Raw genomic sequence first — 21143 nt, forward strand, 5'->3', positions numbered from 1 at the left:
CAACTGGAACTTCCTCCAACGGGAAGTCGCATCTGTCAGTGGAAAACTCGGAGCAACCAACTACTCTCAGTTAGGACTTGTAAGGCGGACTTCGCGTTTCAAATCCAATATGGCCGCTTCTTCTCGCAGCAACAGCAGTAAGATGTGGTAGAAACGTGTCTATTTTACAAGACAGACGTGTAAAAATGCACCTAAAATCAACGTTACAAGTAACGCCTGCGATTCTAAGTTGAACAAAGTAAAAGTGGCGTTTGCCTATGGAAAGTAAGGCTTAAAATGATGTTTTATTGGCGACGCCATGTTGAAATTCCGACGTCTCTTCTCGATTTCTACTCACCTGTTATAAATTATTGACCTCTAGACTCTGATTCTTCTGCTCCTTCCTCACTTTACTCTGCATTACTTCTGTTGACCTTTACTATTTTAATAATGAAGCCAGTTCTCACTTTTCCTCTCTCTATTGCAGGGGTGTCAAACGTACGGCCCGCCGAACGATTTAGTCCGGCCCGCTGGCTAAATGCATTATCATTATTCAACAACGATTATTGAAAAAAACATGTACTTCGTTTAATTTAAAATCTGCAATTCCTATATTATCCACGAGGGGCGCTGTGTTTTATTCAGAGTGGACAACATGATGCAACACTGCATCGGAACTAACAGCAGATGGCAGCACTGAGCTTCAGGTCCTGTAAACGGCTTTATCAGCTTTTTACTTTTTTCCTGGCAACCTCATCAACAAAATGTCTTTGTCAAAAAAGAGAAAGGTAGACACAGAGTGTCGGATTTTTCAAGAAAAATGGACTTCTTCTCATTTGTTCACGGAGGTGAATGGAAAACCCGTGCGCCTTGTGTGCCTGCAGCAGGTTTCGGTGCTTAAGGAATACAATATTCGGCGCCACTATGAAACTCAGCATGGCGAAAAATACAAGCACTTTAACGGAGAACTGAGAAATCAGAAGATAAATGAAATGTTGACGGGTCTGAGGAAACAGCGGTCTGTTTTCACCCGGAGTCCAGAGGCCAGTGATGCTGCGGTGAAAGCCAGCTAGCTAATTGCTAGCCAAATAGCGTTAGCATCAAAGCCTTACTGTTCGTCAAGAACTGCATGCTGAAGGCTTCCGAAATTGTGTGTCCTGACCAGCGCGACAAGCTTTTGCCAATATTAGCTTGACGAGAAAATACCGTGGCAGACAGAATTTCGGAACTATCGGCAGATTTGGAAACCAACTCAAACGCAAAACGGAGTCATTTCTCGCATTTTCTGTTGCAATCGATGAGAGTACTACTGATACTGCGGACGTCTCTCCACTGGCCATATTCGTTCGTGGAGTTGACGAGACGTTGACTGTCGCAAAGGAGTTTCTTGAGTCGGTGTCCATGACCGACACCACGACAGCTGAAGACATTTTCCGCTCCGTTGTTGGAGCGCTGGACAGAGTCGGGGTGGACTGGTCCCGCGCCGTAAGCCTGGCTACTGATGGTGCGCCGTCAATGATTGGAAAAAAGACAGGTGTTGTGACAAAGTTCAGAGAGAAAGTACAAGCTGCAAATAAAGGGGGTGAGTTTTGGACATTTCATTGTATTTTGCATCAGGAGGCATTATGCTGCAAGTCGTTAAAAATGGATCGCGTCATGGAGGTGGTTGTCCGAACTGTTAATTTCATCCGAGGCAGAGCTCTCAATCATCGTCAGTTTGACAGCCTTCTCAGTGAATGCAACATTGCCCATGGTCTACCATACCACACTGAAGTTAGATGGTTAAGTAGAGGTGCTGTGCTGAAGAGCTTCTTTGATCTACGTGGGGAAATTGGACAGTTCATGGAGAAAAAAGGTAAACCTGTTCAGGAATTACAACGCCCGCTATGGCTGCAGGGCCTTGCATTTATGGTTGAGACCACAGGACACTTGAATAATCTGAACAAAATGTTGCAAGGACGCAAAAAAATTGCAACACAGTATTATGACGCCATATGTGCATTCAAGTCAAAGCTGACGTTATGGGAGACGCAGACGGCAAGCGGGGACCCTTTTCATCTTCACCTGTCTAAAAGATGTGTGCGCAGCAAGCGTTAACCGTGATGTGAAACGGTACAAAGATACGACTTCAAGGTTGCCGAGTGAGTTTGAGAAAAGATTTCAGGTATTTAGCGAACTCGAGACAGAATTCTCAGTTTTTCGCTCACCACTCACAGTCAGAGCTTCGGATGTGCCCGTTGACATGCAACTTGAAATCATTGATTTGCAGTGTGACGTGGAATTGAAGGACAAATTTGCATCAGTTGGCTTGGACACATTTTACAAGTATCTCCTACCAGGATATCCTAAACTGACAGCACTGGCTGCGAAAATGTTGTCCATGTTTGGGACTACCTACCTTTGTGAGCAAATTTTCTCACTAATGAATATAAATAAAACAAAGCTGCGCTCAAAGTTCACACATAAGTACTTAATACTTAAATGAGACTCTGAAATTGGCTGCTGCTCAGGACAGGATGCCTGATATTGATGTACTTGTCCAGGATAAAAGATGCCAAGTTTCAGGGGCAAATACTGAGTAAAACCAAATCCTATGGAATGTTACTGTCAACGTTGCACTATTAAAAATTACAGCTTTGAATATTTGCTGAATTAATTCTGTTAAAGTTAGTGCTAGTCAGTAACAGATTTACAACAAAAGAGTTTTGTTGAGTAAAATATTTATCATGCATGCAATACATGTTATGTATGTAAGTTTTTCTATATGTATACATTTTATGCATCAACAAGAAAGGTGACAAATGTACTTAATCAAATATCTGTTTAAAGCAGCTGACACTTAAGATTTCAAATGTGTGAAGCCAGACAATTTGTTCAAATTGATTCCCAGATGTGGAAAATTGATTTTAAATCATTTATTAATTTTTATCTGTTTGCTGTATTATGTCATGCAGGACAGTGTTTTTAAGTTCCAAAAACTGTGAATAAATGTTTTGCAACATTGTACAATCACTGTGATCAGTTCTTATGCATAATGCACTTAAATAAATGTAAAAGTAGTGTTGAAATTGCACATGCTTTTCTTAAAAACTCTGAGCTTTTTCATAATATATTTTGTAAAAGTGAAATTTGTTTAATATAAAAATCAACAAGTCCACTTTTACTAGTTCTATTTAATCTTGCAATGAGTTTACCTGTGTGGCCCCCTTGAGATCAGATTAAGCTGTGTGCGGCCCCTAAACCAAAATGAGTTTGACACCCCTGCTCTATTGTGTTATTTCTGACAGCTCTAGCACCCTCTGGTGGCAGCTAAGCATTACAACAGAAAGACAAGCCACACCAGTGATTTTAGCCAATTTATTTAGAACAAATTATTGAGGTACACAGGTGGTTGCACATGGGGATAAATGGGAAAAGGATTTGTATGAACAACCACAGCAAACAATTGTAGAATCGAGTAAATGGGTACCTCGATAAAAATAAATGACAATGCATTTCATTGAACTGATCCCCGAATGGATTTTTTCGGACAAATATAAAACACAGTAAAGGTTTTTAATTTTTTACTAGCACCAGATATGAAAGTTAGCCATTTTAAAGTAGGCTGGAGGCACTTTAAAAATCAGTGGAATCTGGTAGGTGGATTTATTAACATACAGGAAAAGAAAAAAGTGAAACCCGTCCGACGATTTAGGAGTGAAGTCATACTGTGTGATGCGACATGTGATGAGGTAATGTGAGATGGCCTCTCGCTGTGTCTATCCAATTAATTATCCTGAGGTACATAAGAAGCAGCAAGAATATTGACAGAATGAAGATAGAACAAAGATTACAACGATTAAAACAATAAATGAATAAAACATGCTGATCAAAACAGATTTCCAGTCCCGCACCAAACTGCTCCTTTTCCCTCTGGTACATTGACAGAGAAAAGCAGACTTTTTACATACACAACATATTAAAATATAGCAGCACACAAGTGAATGACAATAAGGCATTTTTGTGTAAGACTAGAAAAGAAAAAGCTTAATAGCAGCAAAGAATGTTGTAGATTATTTCTTTTTTTACTTTGAAAAAAACATATAAAAGCATTAAACATGCTCAACCTTAAAGCATTTTTTTAAAAACAATTTGGCTTTTTTTTTTTTTTGCACATCGAAAAAGGCATCAGAACAAACGAGAAACAGTTTCGGGTTTAAAATGTCACATGGATTTCAAGCATTTTTGTTGGTTATTTACACGTGTCAAAGGGGCACCTTTGAAAGAAACTGCAGATCAGAAATAAGAAATAAACACAAAACAGAAGGATGTAACTATTAGATCTAATGGAATGGGTCTAAATCTGGAAATGGAATAAATTCAAGTTTAGGATGACACAAGCGCACTGATGTCTACCTGTGGCTTGCCTTGATTTATAAACTTTTACACTAGGAGGGTGATTTTTATTAGTCTACTCACCAATTGAGGCAAAGCAATCAAGACAACATGCTTCACCCCATGGGAATCCAGCCCAGAAAAAACCCAAATAATTTAAAAGAAAAAGATAGAATAAAAACAAATGACCCCTCCGAACTTGTCCTCACAAACCATCCCCTTACCGAAACTTAAGGAGTGTGTTTTAAAAGTGCATTGATATCGTTCCACGTCGCCCTCTCTACAAAAGGCCCAATGGTGTAATTGATAACAGGAGAAAAACCCCAAAAACGACATTTCGCCGATTTTCTGCAAAAAAATCCTGCAGAAACATCATAAAGCTTAAACAAAATCCTCCTTGCTTTCTCTTTCACCCCACATCCTGCTCACCTTTCAACCACTTTCCACTTGCTTTCGACTCTCCTTTCCCACAAACTGCTCAGCCTCTAAAACCTTGAAGAACTTGCTAAAACTTATTTTTTTTAAAAACTCTTTCATCAATGCTAACCCCTTCTGAGCTATTTAAACACATTTAAAACACTCCTAAATGTGCTTGAACACAACATCAACAACAACGTGGCTTTGGTGAATTCAAACGCCACTCCATGGAGTCAACAGCAGCGACTGCTCCGGACCACAAACCTGTTTCATTTCTCCTCCGTGAGCAGGCCCAGCCCACTCTGAGCCAGCACCTCTCTGCATAAATAATAAGCAGTGCTATAGGTGCACAGTATGATAGACGGAGCCGCTAGCTATGGTAGCGCTCCTCTGCTTTAATTACTGCTATATGGAATTCCAAATAAAGGAAAACTCTTGTAAATCGATAACTACTACTCACTAAAGCTGGTTAAAGAGTGATAAATGCTGGCTAAATATACATCATTCGGTATATCTCATACATTTATGCAATTTTCAAGTATGAAAAAATATTTTCAGGTTTTTGGAACCTAAGGCACTATCAAGTCTTCAACAATTATTCGTCTGTTTCTTTTCTTAAATAGCTAGAGACATGTACAAAAAAGGTGAAAAAAGACCCAAACCAGGTGTGAATGGGGGAAAAAAAAAAAAAAGGAGAAAAACTACAAATTTCTTAGTTTCTAAAAGTTCATAGATTGTCGCACCATCACTGAAGGGGGCAACTTAAAATAGATACTGGCAGTTAATGCCCCCTCTCTCCCTCCAGCGTCTCGCTCCTGTCAGTTCATTGGTAAGCAGGCACGCGGCGGCCGAGTCAGGCGGCGATGGCAGCTCATAAGTTGACGTCGCGCACATCCGTGGGGGTGCTCGACTGATCCTGCTGCTCCCGGGACTTGCTGCCACCTCTGACGGCGCTGTCGGGTCCATACTGCTGGCCCTGCTGCAGGCTGGAGGCCAGCACACGCTCGATTTGCTCCTGGCACGCCCTCAAACAGTCCTGCAACGACAAGAAACGTCGACAGTGGTTAATTCAAATTCAAAAATGCTTGAATTTAGATGTTGTAACTCAGATTAACTCAAAATCCTTCAGATAGTGGTGGCTGTGAGCAGGAAGGTTCTGCTGTAGCAGTCTGTATTACAGCAAATTTTAAGAAGCCTCTGACTAACAACAAAACAAAATAAAATAAAAAATGAAATTGAGAAAACATTTTTGTTAACTGAAATAAATAAAAAAGGGAATTAATAGGGAAAAACTAACTGGAACTAAAAGATACTTAAATTCTACATAATATCCTTTGTTTCTGTACATTTTAATCTATTTATTATCTATTTACACCAGGCAGCTGGTTGTCCAACAATAATTAAATACATTTTGTGAAAATTGTATCTTCTGTTAAGGATTACCCAACTGATGAATCGACCTTTTTGAATTCTGCCCCTACAAAATTAACCAAAGTAGGAAAAAATTAAAAACTACTACAATAACTAATAAAATGAACATAAAAATAAACAAATAATAAATATAATCAAGTAAATACACTCTAAAATTTAATTAAAACTAACTGAATTAGACAAAACTCACAACTACATTAAAAACCCAATTTAATATGACCCTGGTTTCAACTCACTATTAAATAATATAATTTATTACCGTTATTAATAATGTGATGTATGCTACATTCTACAGAAGTACATATTTAACTAAAATGTAACCAAATTTTGTTTTGAAATGTCTCACAAATCTAATAAATACTCATTACATTGAAGCAAACCAATCATTTTATGGTAAACGGCCTTTCTGCTCAAATTAAATCCTTGACAGTACAGCTTCTTCTCCAAAGAAAGTTACAAAATAAATATCTAAAAAATAAATTCTAACTATAACTGACATAAAACAAGAGACATTTGGTCTGATTTCACTTCAGACAGTGAGAAAAAAATGTATCCGTGTTATTATTAGGTGTATGAAAGCATCAAACGTTGGATTGCATTTTTATTGTGAACTATTAAACATTTTCAAGGATTCTGTTTTACAGAAATCAATAACTTTCCAGGCCTTGAAAACACCTAATTGAAGTAAACTGAAGTGCAAAGCTGGAAGAGAAATATCTAAAAAGGTTTACAAGTGTAAATGAGTGTAAGAGGTGCTTCAGCTAAATGAAGTGCACACCACACTTTTCAGATTTGTAAAAAGAAAAACAAAAGCCCTTTAGCGTAAGCTTCACGATTTTGCACAACTCAAGTGTTGCTCTATCACATCAAATCCCAACAAAAAATACAGAAAACGGGTTAAAAATGTAAAAATAAAATAAAACCTTATACTTTCAAATATTTAAGATAAAATAAAGATGATTAAAGACGACTCTGTGGTTCTCAACACCTGTTCACAGACAGTTAAATGGATGTTATTTTGCTCCGTTTGTCATGCGAGTTCAACCTTTTTATTCACATGCTTGGCATACCGGAGGGGAATTATATGTGTTGAGGTAGGTGGTCCATCATGATCAGAACAATGAGTACCAGCGAACTCTGAACACCAGCAGAGCCGCGATCGAGACGCGGCGGTACAGGCATGACCCACAACGCCACGCACGAGAAAACGAGGGAAAGTCAGGGATCAGAGAGAGAGCTGAAACCATGGAAACAGCTCCTGCAGCACTTCAACGAAACAAAGGATGAAAGGAAAAATAAACAAACAAAAGAATGAATGAAAGAACAAAAAATGAACAAATGAAAGGGAATGAAGCAAGGAAGGACAAACAAATGAACGAAGGAAGAAGGGACGAACGAACAAAAAAAAACAAATGAAGGACAAAGAAGGAAAAAAACAAAGGATGGAACCAACAAAAGAACGAACAGAACAAAAACAAGACAAACGAATGAAGAACAAATCAATGAAGAACGAACGAATAAAAAAGAATGAACGAGCAAACAGAATAAAAGAAGAAAAAGGACAAATGAAGGAAGGACAAAAAGAGAGAAGAAAACAAATAGAAAGAAGAGTTAAAGAAAAGAAAGAACCAAGGAAAAAAGAAAGGACGAAGAATGCACAAAAAAACAAAAAAGGGGACAAAACAAAAGAACTAAAGGACAAAAAAGAAAGAAAGAACTAAAGGATAGAGGAATAGAAGAAACACAAAAAGAACGAATAAGATGAGCAGAAGTAAACGTGAGCGTCTCGTTCCTCCAGTACTTTGGGTTTAGAGAGCGCTCAGCCTCATGTGGAGGCCTAGAGGAAATGGCTTTGACCCACTGAACTTTGACCCCTCACAGTTTGGGCCTAAAACAGAACGCAGGACAGTGGGACCGGATGTTTTTGGAAAACTTCTGCAATGAAAGAAGATCCTTTCTGCGTCGTCCGCCCCCCGCCTCCTGCTGCAGGTCTGAAGATGTGGGAGGTCTGGACCCTTAAAGAACGAGCCGAAGCTCGCAAAAAAGAGAAAAAAGGCCAGCATTCCTTTAAAACGCACCAATAATTGGAACCCGATGGGCTGCAGTCGGGGGCGCTTGTTATGACGGCGGTGCTGGGGGGCCCACGTAACCGTAGCAACGCAACCACAAGCTTGGATACAACAACGTTTGTGTTGATTTTAACACTGTTTAGAGCCTATCACCAAATATTATTGGAATAAAACAATGTGGCAGCTTAGAGAGACGGCTGCAGAAAACTGATATTTAATTAAAACCTCGACAAGCAATTCATAAACACCAGAGCCGTCCATTCATTAAGGTTAAAGACGATTAAAAGACAACGGAGAGATCACAGTCACTCAAAGGATGAAAAACCAAAAAGAAAGGACAAAAAAGAACAAAAAGAAAGATCAAAAAGGCGAAAGAAAGGACAAAAAACCAAAAAGAAAGGACAAAAAAGAAAAGACAAGAGAAAGAAAAGCTTAAAAAAGATAGAAAGATCAAAGGCCAAAAGAAAGTACGAAAAACCAAAAAGAAAGGACGAGAGGAAGAAAAGCTTAAAAGAAGGATAGAAAGAACAAAGGGCAAAAGACAAAGGGTGAAAAACCAAAAGAAAAGATGAAAGAACGGACAAAAGAAACGATGAAAAACCAAAAAGAAAAGACAAAAGAACGGACGAAAAACCAAAAAGTACAAAGAAAGGATAAAAATACAAAAAGAAAGGAGAAAGAAAAGCAGAACAAAAAGAAGGATGAAAAGAACAATGGAAAACCAAAACGAAGGGATGAAGAACCAAAAGGGTGAAAGGACGAAAGAAAGGAGAAAAAACCAAAAGAAAGAATGAAAGAAAGAACAAAAAGAGTGAAAGAAAGGACCAAAGGGAAAAGGACGAAAGACTAAAAAGTAAGGATGAAAGAAAGAACGTAAACAAAGGATGAAAGAAAGAATGGACAAAAGAACAAAAGGAAGAAAGACTAAATGGAGAGAAAGGATGAAAGAACAATGGACAAAAGAAAGAAAGGATGAAGAAGGAAAAAGATATGATGAAAGGTAGGACAAAAAAAACTAAAAAAGGACAAAAAACAAAGATAGAAACAAATGACAGTAAAAGAATGGATGAAAGAAAAAGGGAAAGCTAGTCGGTTGAATAATGAGCAGAAAGAAGGACAAAGAAACAAACTGAGGACAAACTGTTGGCTGGACAAAAAGACAGATTCCTGGAGGACAAAGTGGACGGACGACAGTAAAGTCCACCAGATGGACTGGTGAATGTCTGACTGATTAAAACCCGGAAATCGGTCAAATAAAAGCCCAAACCTTCAGAGACGGCATAAAAATCACGACATGGTCTTAATTACTGCCCAAACTTTAGTTTCGGGTTAGCAGAGGTCCTCTGCTCAGATTCACAGAACGACGACAGTTTGGACAACGTTCACCCATCGAGGACGTTTTTTGCTTTTTTTTTTTCGCCTTCATTGCAAACATATTCCTCCACCAGGAGGGGTCCACAGCTAAAGTGGGAGGCATGCAAAGAAACTGCATGCGTCCCACCACAAGAATGTGGGCTCTGAGTTTTAAGAAGACATTCCCCCAGCCGCTGCTCTTTATAGCAGCAGCCTGGCTGCCCAACCAGCAACCAGAACGCTCTCTCTCTCTCCATGAAGAGCAAATCGCTTCAGTCTGCTGCGACTCAAGTCGTCACTGTTGTTTACTGAAGACTCTTTCATGCTGCTTGCGTGCGATATTGCAATCCCAGCTAATAACTGTTGTGTTGGTGCGACGCTTACCACTTCAGTGTTGGTGATCTTGGCCAGCAGGTCAGTCAGGTTGTCCCGACTCAGCCTCTGGTCGCTGTGGTCCAGCTGGAGGCCGCAGATCGCAGCCGCCATGCTGCCGGTGGCGATCATGGAAGGAGGGTTCATGGCGAGACGGTCGTCTGTCAAGGAAAGGTGTTTGAATGAAATCGCAGCAGGTGGCAGTGACGCAATCACAGGGCTGGACGATAAATCGACCAACCCGCTACTTGGGTTTCCATTATTCAGAGTCGGGATGCAAGTTATTCACCACAAAAGCAACATTTTACAAAGTTTTTGTGGTCTGATTTCTAGTGAAAACATCTTGGAACACTTGAAATAAGACAAAACTAACACAAGTAACTTTTCAACAAGAAATACAAGCTTGCTACAAGTCAATAATTACTTAATATTGATGAGAAAGTACTAGATATTTTTCCCATGTTATAAGTAATCTGGAGCTCTGCTTGGGTTGCTAGGTGACGGGGTGGGGTTGCTAGGTAACGGCGCAGCGCCTGCTGATTTGTTGTTACATTCCAGAGGTTTTTGACACCAACATTAACTTCTTGCCAATGAACTAGTACTTTTTCATCAATATTAAGACTTGACTAAAAACAAGCTCTTATATCTTGATGAAAAGTTTAGTTTTGTCTTATTTCTAGTGTAGCCTACTAAGATATTTGCACTAGAAACTGGATCAAAAATACTTGGTAAAATGATGCTTTTGCAGTACTGATTAAAGAGTTAATCTAAAGTTGGTTGATCTTATCGATAATTTGATAAGCAACTATTTTCTTTTAAAAAATGGTCACTTGTATGAAGGGCTTCTACCAACATAAAGGGCTAAATGTTTTATAATTTGCTAAATAAAAAAACAACAACATGAAACTCAATTAGTTTGTCAAGTGTTTATATTTCCACAAAGAACCGCATAAATTACATTTTACAACGACTCTGGACCATTTCTGCCATCTTTGTCTCTGCATCAACTGGCTCCACTAAAGGATGACCAATGGTGCCCTCTGCTGGATGGCGGCCAAACTGCAACACTAATAGAAAGTAACGGCCGCTATTAGTTAATCAATTGGAACTAATTTTAATCTAACAAACAATTGATCTACAATTAATCATAATTTGATTAATTATTTGGATTCCGAGTTTAAAATGAGTGATGTCAGCACGCCCAAGGCGGCCATTTTGTTTTACAACCGTGTTTTACAGCTTCTATTTCTTTGGGCTCTAAATTCAGGTCAACTTTAGGACTAAAGCCAGGGTAAGACGGTTTCTTTTTATTAAGACATTAACTGAAGACGAACATCATAATATTACAAGAATACTTTACTTTACCAGAATAAAGTTGTAATACAAGGAAAATTAAATATTAATTTGAAAAGCATGAAAAATAATTTAAAAAAAAAATAAGATGAAGAATGTTGAGTTATATTTTGGTATCAGTTTTACAGATAAGGAAATACTTCAAAGCTTTTTTCTCATTAAAACTAATTTTTGCTAATATTAAGGCTACATTCTCGTAATTAAACAAAAATTCCCTAGTAACCCTGGTCCAACTCACAGAAGGGATGACGGAAATAAAAGTCACTTTTTGAGAATATTTTCTGTCATTTGTAATTTCTTTTTTTAGAAAAGAAAGCAGGAAAAAAAATAGGATCAGCCATGAGATTTTAATTTTTACCCATATCGCCAGCCCTGCTGCATCATCTCCGATGCGCACGCTCCAGATTTTTCCCACAGTCTGGATTTCAACAGGCGCAGCTAAAACAAACCTGTGTGGGTTTTCCTTCTTAGAAACCTCCGCTCTGATTGCAAAAGCAGAGCAGGAATTTCTCCCACTCGCTGTGCAATGAGCTCCAGGCATGACTCCCCTGAGTCCACATGCAAGTCTGAGAAACTTTAACTAAAGCAGACCTGGTTGGATGAAGTGAAATCCCTTCTCAGCTCATTCAAACCTGAAACAATTTAAAGTTTCTCTTATGCAATCCTGAGCGCTCCGACTCAGTACAAATACAAATGTTCTGCAAAAGTTTTTTTAGAGAATACACAGCATCACAAAGCAATAAATAAAAGTATTTTTGGTTATTTTCTAGAGAAAATATCTTCATACACTTGGATTATGCAAAACTAACTTACAAGTAGCTTTTCAGAGCTAGATTTAAGGAAATAATTCTAGTACTGGTTCCGCTTTTATTTTTTGAAGAAAGATAACTTATAAATTTAGACATTATTTTTGACAGAATTTTATTTCTATTTTTAGAATTTCAAATAAAAATTAACATAAAGGAGGATCAATGTTCTATTTCTGTGGGATGGAAAATGAAATAAATAAATAAAATAACAAAATAAAATATTACTGGCACTTTTTTTCTCCTTCTTTGTGGAAATACATGTAAATATTACAGAAAATGTTTTAACTCTTAAGGACCTGCATTTGATGTTACTTCAATATTTTAAAACACGAAGTGATTATTTACAATTTTTTAAGTTATTAAGCGTCATTGTGAGCAGTAAGGATATTCAAATATGGCAGTGGCAGAATCATGCTCTGCAATTGTTGATCTCAAAAATACCAGAAACAAACGCACATTTTTATCTGCAAATAATTTAAAAACCATCATAAAAGTGCATCGAGGTTTTGGCTGAAATGTGACAGAACGCGAGAGGTCAAAGGGTGTGAACAGTTGTGCAATGCGCTGTAACAATCTGATGTTCACACCAGCAGGTCAGCCGTTTTCTTGCTACTTGTTTCTCATTCTCTAAAGCCCATCTCTGTGAACTAACAGTGCAGATGCAAATCTAAGGCAGCCCATTACCTGCAGTCAAGAGAAGAAGTTTTTCTGAAGTCCTGATGGGTTTAATTAAACCGTCCAGTCCAGCTGTCCATAAAAGAGGAGCTGCGACCAATATAAGAATAACATCTCCATTCTGTATAAAACTCCAAACATTTACATTACAGCTAAACCGCAGCAGGCTTCCCCTTTTTCCCCCCACTGTGGCTGCTTTGTGCTTTGATATGAGCAGCTGCTTATGAATAGCAGAAGCAACCGCTGAAACACACCCAAATGCATAAAGAAGTGACACAGAAAGCTGTGCAGAGCTGAGCGAGGCATGAAACTCATTAAAAGAGACGCTGACGTTTGTGAGGGATTTTATCGCACCCAGGTGACCTTCCTTGTTTTGTTTCCTTCATCGAATTAGCTGCAGAGGCCGTCTTGTGACATACTCCTACATATTATGCCTATTAGATGATCATGAAATAGCATTTCTTTTCAGGATATGAAAATATTAGAGGGATTCCAAGTATAGGCAACAGGAATCCCATGAAAGTATAAAGGAAAGGCCTAAGGGGGGGACGTTTTCTCCCCGCAGCTTTCAGAGTTTATTTTGGACATGAGGCCAGGATGGGCGGAGGAAGGAAGATCAGCCTGACTCTTTAAACCTGGAAGCTTCCCTGTCAACAAACAACACAGGACGGCCAGAGCTGGAGCAGATCTAGTGAAATAATTACAATCCCAGCACAGATCAGATATTAACGGAGAAACACGGACAAACGCTTTAAGTGGCTGTGAAGAAGAACAAGGCGGAGGATTAATCAGTCTGCAGAGACGAGTCGTCACAGATGACTCACTCCAGGAGAATGTTTGGATGTGTGGGAATATTCTGGCAGCAAACTGAGTGTGCAAACGAGTGAGAAACAAAAAGCAACGGAGAGGAGGGTACCTGTGGCACAAAGGGCGATGAATGTCAGCGTGTGTTTGCAGACCATCGCCTGCTTGTCTTTGGGAAGGGGCAGCCGGCGCATGATGTGCTCTATGAAATCATTGGGGATGACCGAGGCCATGTTCCACTTCAACTTCCCCAGGACGACCAGTTCCCACTCCTAAAGCGTTAAAAAACACAAAACAGTCGGTTAAAAGTGACATACTGTGTTTTCTGGACAGGTTAGTTTAGGCCTATGGGCAATAAAAAACAAGTTTGTCATATTTTTTGCACAAAATAATTCTTATAAATGAGCTTTTTGCACACTCACACATGAAAATGTTTCCAAACAGATGTCATTTTACAACCATACATCTTTAAAAAGCAGAAGTGGAGCCTCCGGCACAACCAGCAAAAATGTGGCAAGTGGTTTCTGGATGGTCAACAACAAAACACTTGTCTTTTCCAGTAGCCATTGTGCAATGCAAACAATACTAATAGATTGACCCAGGAATAATTGCGATAAACAATGATACTATTGTGTCAATGGTAATGGCCAAAATAATGCAAGACTACTAAACTTTAATATTTTAGAGAACACAACACTGGAATTGGAAGACATTTTAAATATTCAAAATAAGATGCAATAACCTAAAACAATAAAATAAAATGTAAATAAAAACACAATAGAAACCATAAACAAAAAAGTATTATGACATTTCTGTAATAATAACTATCTACAATACCTGAAGAATTTTGAATTAATGTCTTACATTTTACATTTAATTTTCCTTTGGGATAAATAAAGTATTTTTGAGTTGAATTTGAAACAAAATTCTCCTTCAAAAAATATTAAAAAATCATCAGAATAGATATCATCAAGCTCATTTATTCACTCATCAATAGCTTAACTGCTTATAAAGCGGTAAAACCAACTGACCAAACATGCTCGAGATCTGCTTGGGTTGCTAGGTGATGGGGTGGGGTTGCTAGGTAACGGCGCAGTGCCTGCTGACTTGTGACGTTACATTCCGAAGGTTTTTGACACCAAAAAACATCAACTTATTGCCACAAAAATGGCTGGATGTTTTACTTTTAAGTGCTTGGGCTGTTCTTACACTTTTATACGATTTTACACTTCCAAACGGAAATATAAAAAAGTTCAAAATGTGAATTTTGCAATATATGACCCCTTTAAAAACTGTTATTCCAGACAAAATCCACCCAGTCCGGGCTCCAGTGGCGTGCTGCCATGACTTCATTGACCATGAAAAAGATCACAGCCAGTCCTTATTCCCAGAGGAAATAGCTCTGTAAGATGAGTAACATTTCTTCATTTTATCTCTCCTCACTGTGTCTTATTATCTGCGTGCCTTTCTCATTCCTCGCATCCTTTGTGTTCATATCGCCGGCATGTGACGAGCTCTGCCGTGCTTAGAGGCCCTGCCAATGAGACAGCGAGCGCCCAGCTTCCTGTCACAAGCCTCAAGCAGCTACAACGAGTTCACACTGCACAGGCAACAGTCGGTCTTTGTAGCAGCAAAACAGGTCTACGCATTCTCACCTTTTAATTTCCTGCGTTTCCGCTTTACTGCGCTCTGAGATGAAAGATTTACCAACCTTTCAATCATCTCTTTAACTTTCAGTATCAAGATTAGAAATGGATCATTAATTATTGTCTTGTGTTTTCACATTTTTACCACTGTTAAGGTATATTAACACAATACGTTTATATAAAAATGACTTTCTTCAAAGACGTGTTTATGCACTACGATTAAACCACTTTAAAACCATTTTAAAAGAGTTAGAAGATGATGTTATTGGTCGGCAAGCTTCTGATTGGTTAATTTGTAACTTAAATGGATGTCTACTTGTTGAAGGGTTTTTTTATGTCTTCTGGTATTAGTGGTCTTCATTAACAAGGGTTCACACCGGTTTGCCTAGAAAGTCTGGTTCGTTTGGGGAGGTGTGAACGCACAATCAAATTCTGATGCAGACCAAAAAACAAACTCTAGTCCGACTAAAATTCTAGGGCTCAGTTCAATTAAAGTGAACTCTGATGCGGTTCAAATGCATATGTGAATGCCAAGTGGACCGGAGGCCCCTCCAAAAGCAGGAAGTGGACTAAAGCACAGGGAATTCTGGGTAAAAAGAAGCAAAGCAAATGCGCTAGTCTAGCACTAGTTGGCGGGATACCTTGTGGTCTTTTAGCAGAAACAAATAGAAATCCTACAACCACAAAAAATTTATGCTACTTCATTTTTGTTTGCATTTCTTCAAGAAGGAAAATCATAATCTACTGATTTCTGATTCCTACTACAAGACTGTTACTGGTGTAAACAACATAGTAAAGTCCAGCCATTATGCCATTAAGGTTACCGTATTAAGTTAAACCAAAGTTTTAATGGTTTACAGGTTCACAAGAAGTGAATGTGGACCACAGAGCAACCAGCGCGTTCCCTCTGTGACCTGTAGGTGCATACTGCTGGTCAGCTGGCTGAAAGAAGGCTACTGCACATTCCATATTCTTACAAGACATATTTTCCAACTAAAGGAAAACCACATAAACACTTTTATTAATGTAATGCGGTTTTAAAATTACGGTTAGAAAACTGCAGGGAGAGTAGAGCTGCACCGATACAATTTTATGTCTGTATTGATCCCAATATTTAAAACAATTCTGTTTGAATATTGGTGGCAATAAGGGCAAATCTATTCAGTCTAATTCTATGCTTTATCCTGAGTGACTTCTTGCTTTATTATTTAGTTTACGTTGTATTTAGACTTTGTTTTGAACCATTTGAAAGAAGGTTTCTTGAAGTTTATTTTTTACATGTTTGACCAATGTAGTGAAGTTATTGTTTTTGTCAGTTTCAGCTTCTTTATTATTTATTTTAAATTGACAGTTTTAGCCCTAATTACACAGATTGAATAAATGAAAGTTTTCCTTACATGTTTAACCAAACTTTTGAAGCTATTGGTGTATTTAAGTGTGCTGTTCTGGTGTAAAGTTATCAAATAAATCTGTGATTCAGTACATTTATCTCTGTGCTTAAAAAAACGAAACATTGCATCAATTCAGCACAATTTTCTGTATCGGAATCAGCCGACACTAAACCTCAGATATCGGTATCAAAAGTGGAAAAAGTGGATCGATGCATCATAAAGGAGAGCAGAACAGCAAAAAACAACTACTTTTTTCTGAGTAGTAAAGAATTAAAAAATAGAAATACATTTATCTGGTATAAACAGAATAAACAGTTGGAGGTTACTCACCAACACTTCAAAATCCAATATGGCTTCCATGTTTATAAAACATAGTGAAAGTGGCTGGAATAAGAGTCACCTCTGATCATTTATGGCTGATTGTTAAATTAGCTCCTTGCGTTCTTTGGCTGTAGATTGAGTAAACCAGAATAATTAGCTTGGTGTGATAAATGTTAAAAGCTTTAATGTTTCCATGAAAACAGCTAGCTGAGCGCAAAACACCGTCACAAGACAGAACAAGCTTTCAGGAATGTCTTGATGGAGCAGTTTGTGATGTTTGAATGTGCTAAATGTAAAAACAAAAACATCTATCTTTCTTTCCTTTATTAGTCTGAAGGCCAAAAATCTAAAAGCTGGCAGACATCTTCAGAAGCTTACAACCAAGATGGCTAATTAGCAGCACAGGCCAAAGGAAAATATTTTAATTTGATTAGCTAAAATCAGAACTAGAAACTACACAGCTAACTCCAGATAACACTACTCAACATTTAAACATGGTGATGATCAGAAGTAGATATGAGTGACTTGTAACTTCCCCTACGGTGAAACAAATCCCCTACAAACCAAACGTAGTAAGCAGTGAAACCCTGAAATAAGGCGGGGGCCGTCCCCGCTGGCGCTCTTCCAAAAGCGTCTTTGTCACCTCGGACGCCGGTAACCATTCACATTTGCGTGGGTTTCCTGTGCATAACCCAAATCTTACGTGCTTACATTAAAAGAAAGATCAGTGATTGCAAGATGAGCAGTAAAGAGATTTTGCTGTTGGTGTTCTCGCTTCCTGAGCACTAAAAACAGCTCCGACAATCTCTACTTCAATCTATCACCTCCTAAAGGTCATTTTCTTGTTAAAAATAGTCCCTACATGCAAAAAAAAAAAAAAAAGATTGAACACAAAAAAATCAATTGTGTTAAAATAAAACTATAAAAACAGCAAAAACAGAGAGAACTACACTGATAAAACTATGTTATATTGCACTGTTGGCACTAGATGGCATCACACGCCTCTGCAGTCTGCATGAACACACAGCACAGATGTGGCTGTGTTGCACAGTTTCACTTGTGATGAAAATTGGATACTTCCTGTGAGACTAATTCAGCCATTAGCATTATAAAATCCTCCAAAAAAAGAAAGTGACGCTGCATTTTTAAAGGCTCACATGAATGCATGGATGAATGAATGAAAGCTTGGTTCTTACCAGCAGCTCTCGGGGTGTAATGGAGTTGTCTGTGTACACGCAGAGCTTTTCCGCTGATGGCGGCCTGCAGTCCTTCAGCTTGGCGGCCAGGAAGATGCACACAGCTCCCAAGAGCTGCAAATAGTTTTTTCTTGTAGGCATCACTGCTAAGAATCTGTCCAAATAATTAATGGCTAAAGGAAAGACGTCTTGGTTGGTGTTTTCCTCTTCACAAACCTGGAATGACAGGAATTTCACAGAGAAGAAACTTAGAAGGGCTTTTTTTTAAGACAAATCCAGCTGAATTAAATTTAGTGTTGACTACTCTAAAAGAAAACCAACTGGGTTTAAATATTAGATGGTTAATGATATCTTAAAAATGCAACAAATACTGCAGTGAAGTTGTGTGACACACATGGGGTTTGGTCTGAAAGTCAAGTCGCTTTTCGTTCTTTAGTCAAAGTGTAATTCAGATTACTTCCACTAGGGGCAAACTTAAAGATATTGGTTGCTTTAAATGTTTCCTGCTTAAAAACTCAAAACAAGTTACTACAAATGGTGGACATATCCCGAAAAAGGATCAGGAAAAAAACTGAATCAGAGCAAAGCATCATGTCTTCAAGAAGAAAAACAAAAAAAAAAATCTATATTAAAATAAATTCTGCATTAAAAATGAAATTTTCTAGGCAAATATTTCCCCAGAGCTAATGAAAAAAAAAAAACAACAAAAAACCAATTGGGACTTGATGAAACTTTAACATATAAAATAATTGATCCAGTTTTTGATGAACTTCAAACTTCATATTTTGATATGCTTTGTGAGCCCAATCAGAATATATGCAAAAAGTGACGTCACAGGTTGAAGAACATACATTAGTAAAACCGGTGTCAGAATAAGAAAATGGGCCATTTCTTTGGTGTTGTTGGATATTTATTACTTTAAATATAAAGATTAAATCTAATTTTAATTTTTCATAGTTCGTATTTGACCACACAAAAAAAACAGAAAACAAAACTTTCAATTTATCATTCTGCATTTCAAAACTAAGTGTTTTAAGTGTCATTACTGATTTCTAACGAGAACATTTAGTAATAAATTATGCATGGCCTTTTTACAAATAGGTTTAAAGAGCACTTGCATGTAGATAATTGGGATATTTTCTTTTTCAAGGTTAAGTCGCTAATTTCCACACCATTTTACTGAATGAAAGGCAAAAACGTTCAAGCAAATTAGCTCAGTAGGAAGTCGTTCTGCAACCCCCTTCTCGTTTTTCAAATCCTCTTCCTCATTGTCGATTTCTCCATTAATAAAAACTCTGATAGATAAACCCTTCAAAAGCCTTTTAGGTGCAAATAAAACACTCAATCGAATTGTTTCCGACGGTCGAATCGAATGAAAGTTGAATAAAATCGACATATTTCTGTTCACAAAACTGAAAGCGGCTCTGCCTGCTTCGTGGCTTGCAGCTTGAGTCACTTTTAAAAATTCGTAATAATTAGTGAAGATGGAAAATAGCAGATTTTCGATTATGTAAATTAAGATAAACTCTTTAGCTGTCGTCTGAGCTCGGGATGAAGCAAAAATTCCCAACAGTGTGGCTATAAACTAATGTAAATAAGTAGCTAAGCACATTGAGGCTGATTTTTCTGGAATTTCCGACTCCCCCACGCCTTTGGTGAGTCACTCTCATTCAATTGTAAAACAGGTTAACAGCAAGAACAGCTATTCTTTGAACCGCATCTCTGTTTTACAAGCCACATTTAGCGAAAACATGCAAATAAACGCTACAGAAGTTAGCTAAACTTTAAAGTTCCCACCAACCTCGTGCATCCAGCCTGCAACCATTCTCCTCATATAAGGCTGAATGTCCTTCTGGACCCGCTGGAAATACGAACACTGAGGTAAAAAACTGTCCTCAATAGTTAATAAACTCTGCAGCACTCTATCATCATAGAGGATGTTTGGGTCAGGCTGGGCTTTCACGGCTGTGTCCGACTCCAGGCAATACAGCTCCATGACTAAGGCCCCCTTTCTGCTCTTCCGCCGCTTTTCTCCTGCTTTTGAGTGATTAAAGTGATAGAAATAAAAAATAATAATAAATAAATATTGTTATAATAACTTCGTCAGCCGACCGGAGCAGCAGAAGTCCCCGAGACGGAGCATGAGGCTGAGGCAACGAGGTTCTCTCCCGACCTGCTGCCTCTCGGGTCTGCTCCTTCCTCCAGGCAGAGGACGCAGCTACAGCGACGCACAACTTCCGGAGACGCCTTCAAAGTAAAAGCCGTGTACGGGATATCCGGTCTTATGAAAAAATAAAATAAAAGCAAATCAAGATACACAAAAACATCTAATAAAGCAAAAATAGAATAAAGAATATCAAATAAACATAATAAATAAATTAATAATTTCATCCACATATCAGTAAATAAATTGAACAAAAATGTAGGAAAAATAAATAATAAATTTTATTTGTAAGCACCTTTCTTGACACTCTGGGTCACCTCCTATAATTTAAACACAAAAACAATATTAAAAGACAACAAAAAATAATAAAAATAGAATTTAAATAATAAGGTGCAATTATCCATAAATAACATTGGAACAGAAATAATAAGAAAAATAAATTAAATAATATAAAATACAAAAATAAAAATACAGTAATAGATACAATAAAATAGGGGAAAAAACAGAAAAAAATCACATGGTGTAAAACTAAAATACAATACCAATTGAAATAAAAATTGCCATTTTAATCTAAAAAGCAATGCCAATAATTAGATTATTATATTTTTACATAGAGTAAAATAATCTCAATGATATTTCCTGGTAAAATGGACTGGTGACATGTCCAAAGTGTACCTTGCCTCTCATCCAATAACCAATGGAGATCAACACAATTTTTTGAAAACAAAACACAGTGATCCTACCAGCTTATACATGTATATATGTATACATATAAAACTCATTTATATT

General features: G+C 37.8%; 1 protein-coding gene across 1 annotated transcript; it reads right to left on the reverse strand.

Moving 5' to 3' along the window:
* Positions 1-3322: 3322 nt before the first annotated feature.
* Positions 3323-20404, reverse strand: LOC116737028 (G1/S-specific cyclin-D2-like). Its single transcript, XM_032589979.1, has 5 exons — positions 19992-20404; positions 18191-18406; positions 13749-13908; positions 10008-10156; positions 3323-5806 (listed from the first exon to the last, which is right to left on the reverse strand). Exons 1-5 carry the CDS (start codon positions 20184-20186, stop codon positions 5642-5644), a joined length of 885 nt encoding a protein of 294 aa, XP_032445870.1. The 5' UTR covers positions 20187-20404; the 3' UTR covers positions 3323-5641.
* Between the last annotated feature and the right edge of the window lie 739 nt (positions 20405-21143).

The sequence above is a fragment of the Xiphophorus hellerii genome, chromosome 17 (genome assembly GCF_003331165.1).
Source record: "Xiphophorus hellerii strain 12219 chromosome 17, Xiphophorus_hellerii-4.1, whole genome shotgun sequence".
Taxonomy (NCBI): domain Eukaryota; kingdom Metazoa; phylum Chordata; class Actinopteri; order Cyprinodontiformes; family Poeciliidae; genus Xiphophorus; species Xiphophorus hellerii.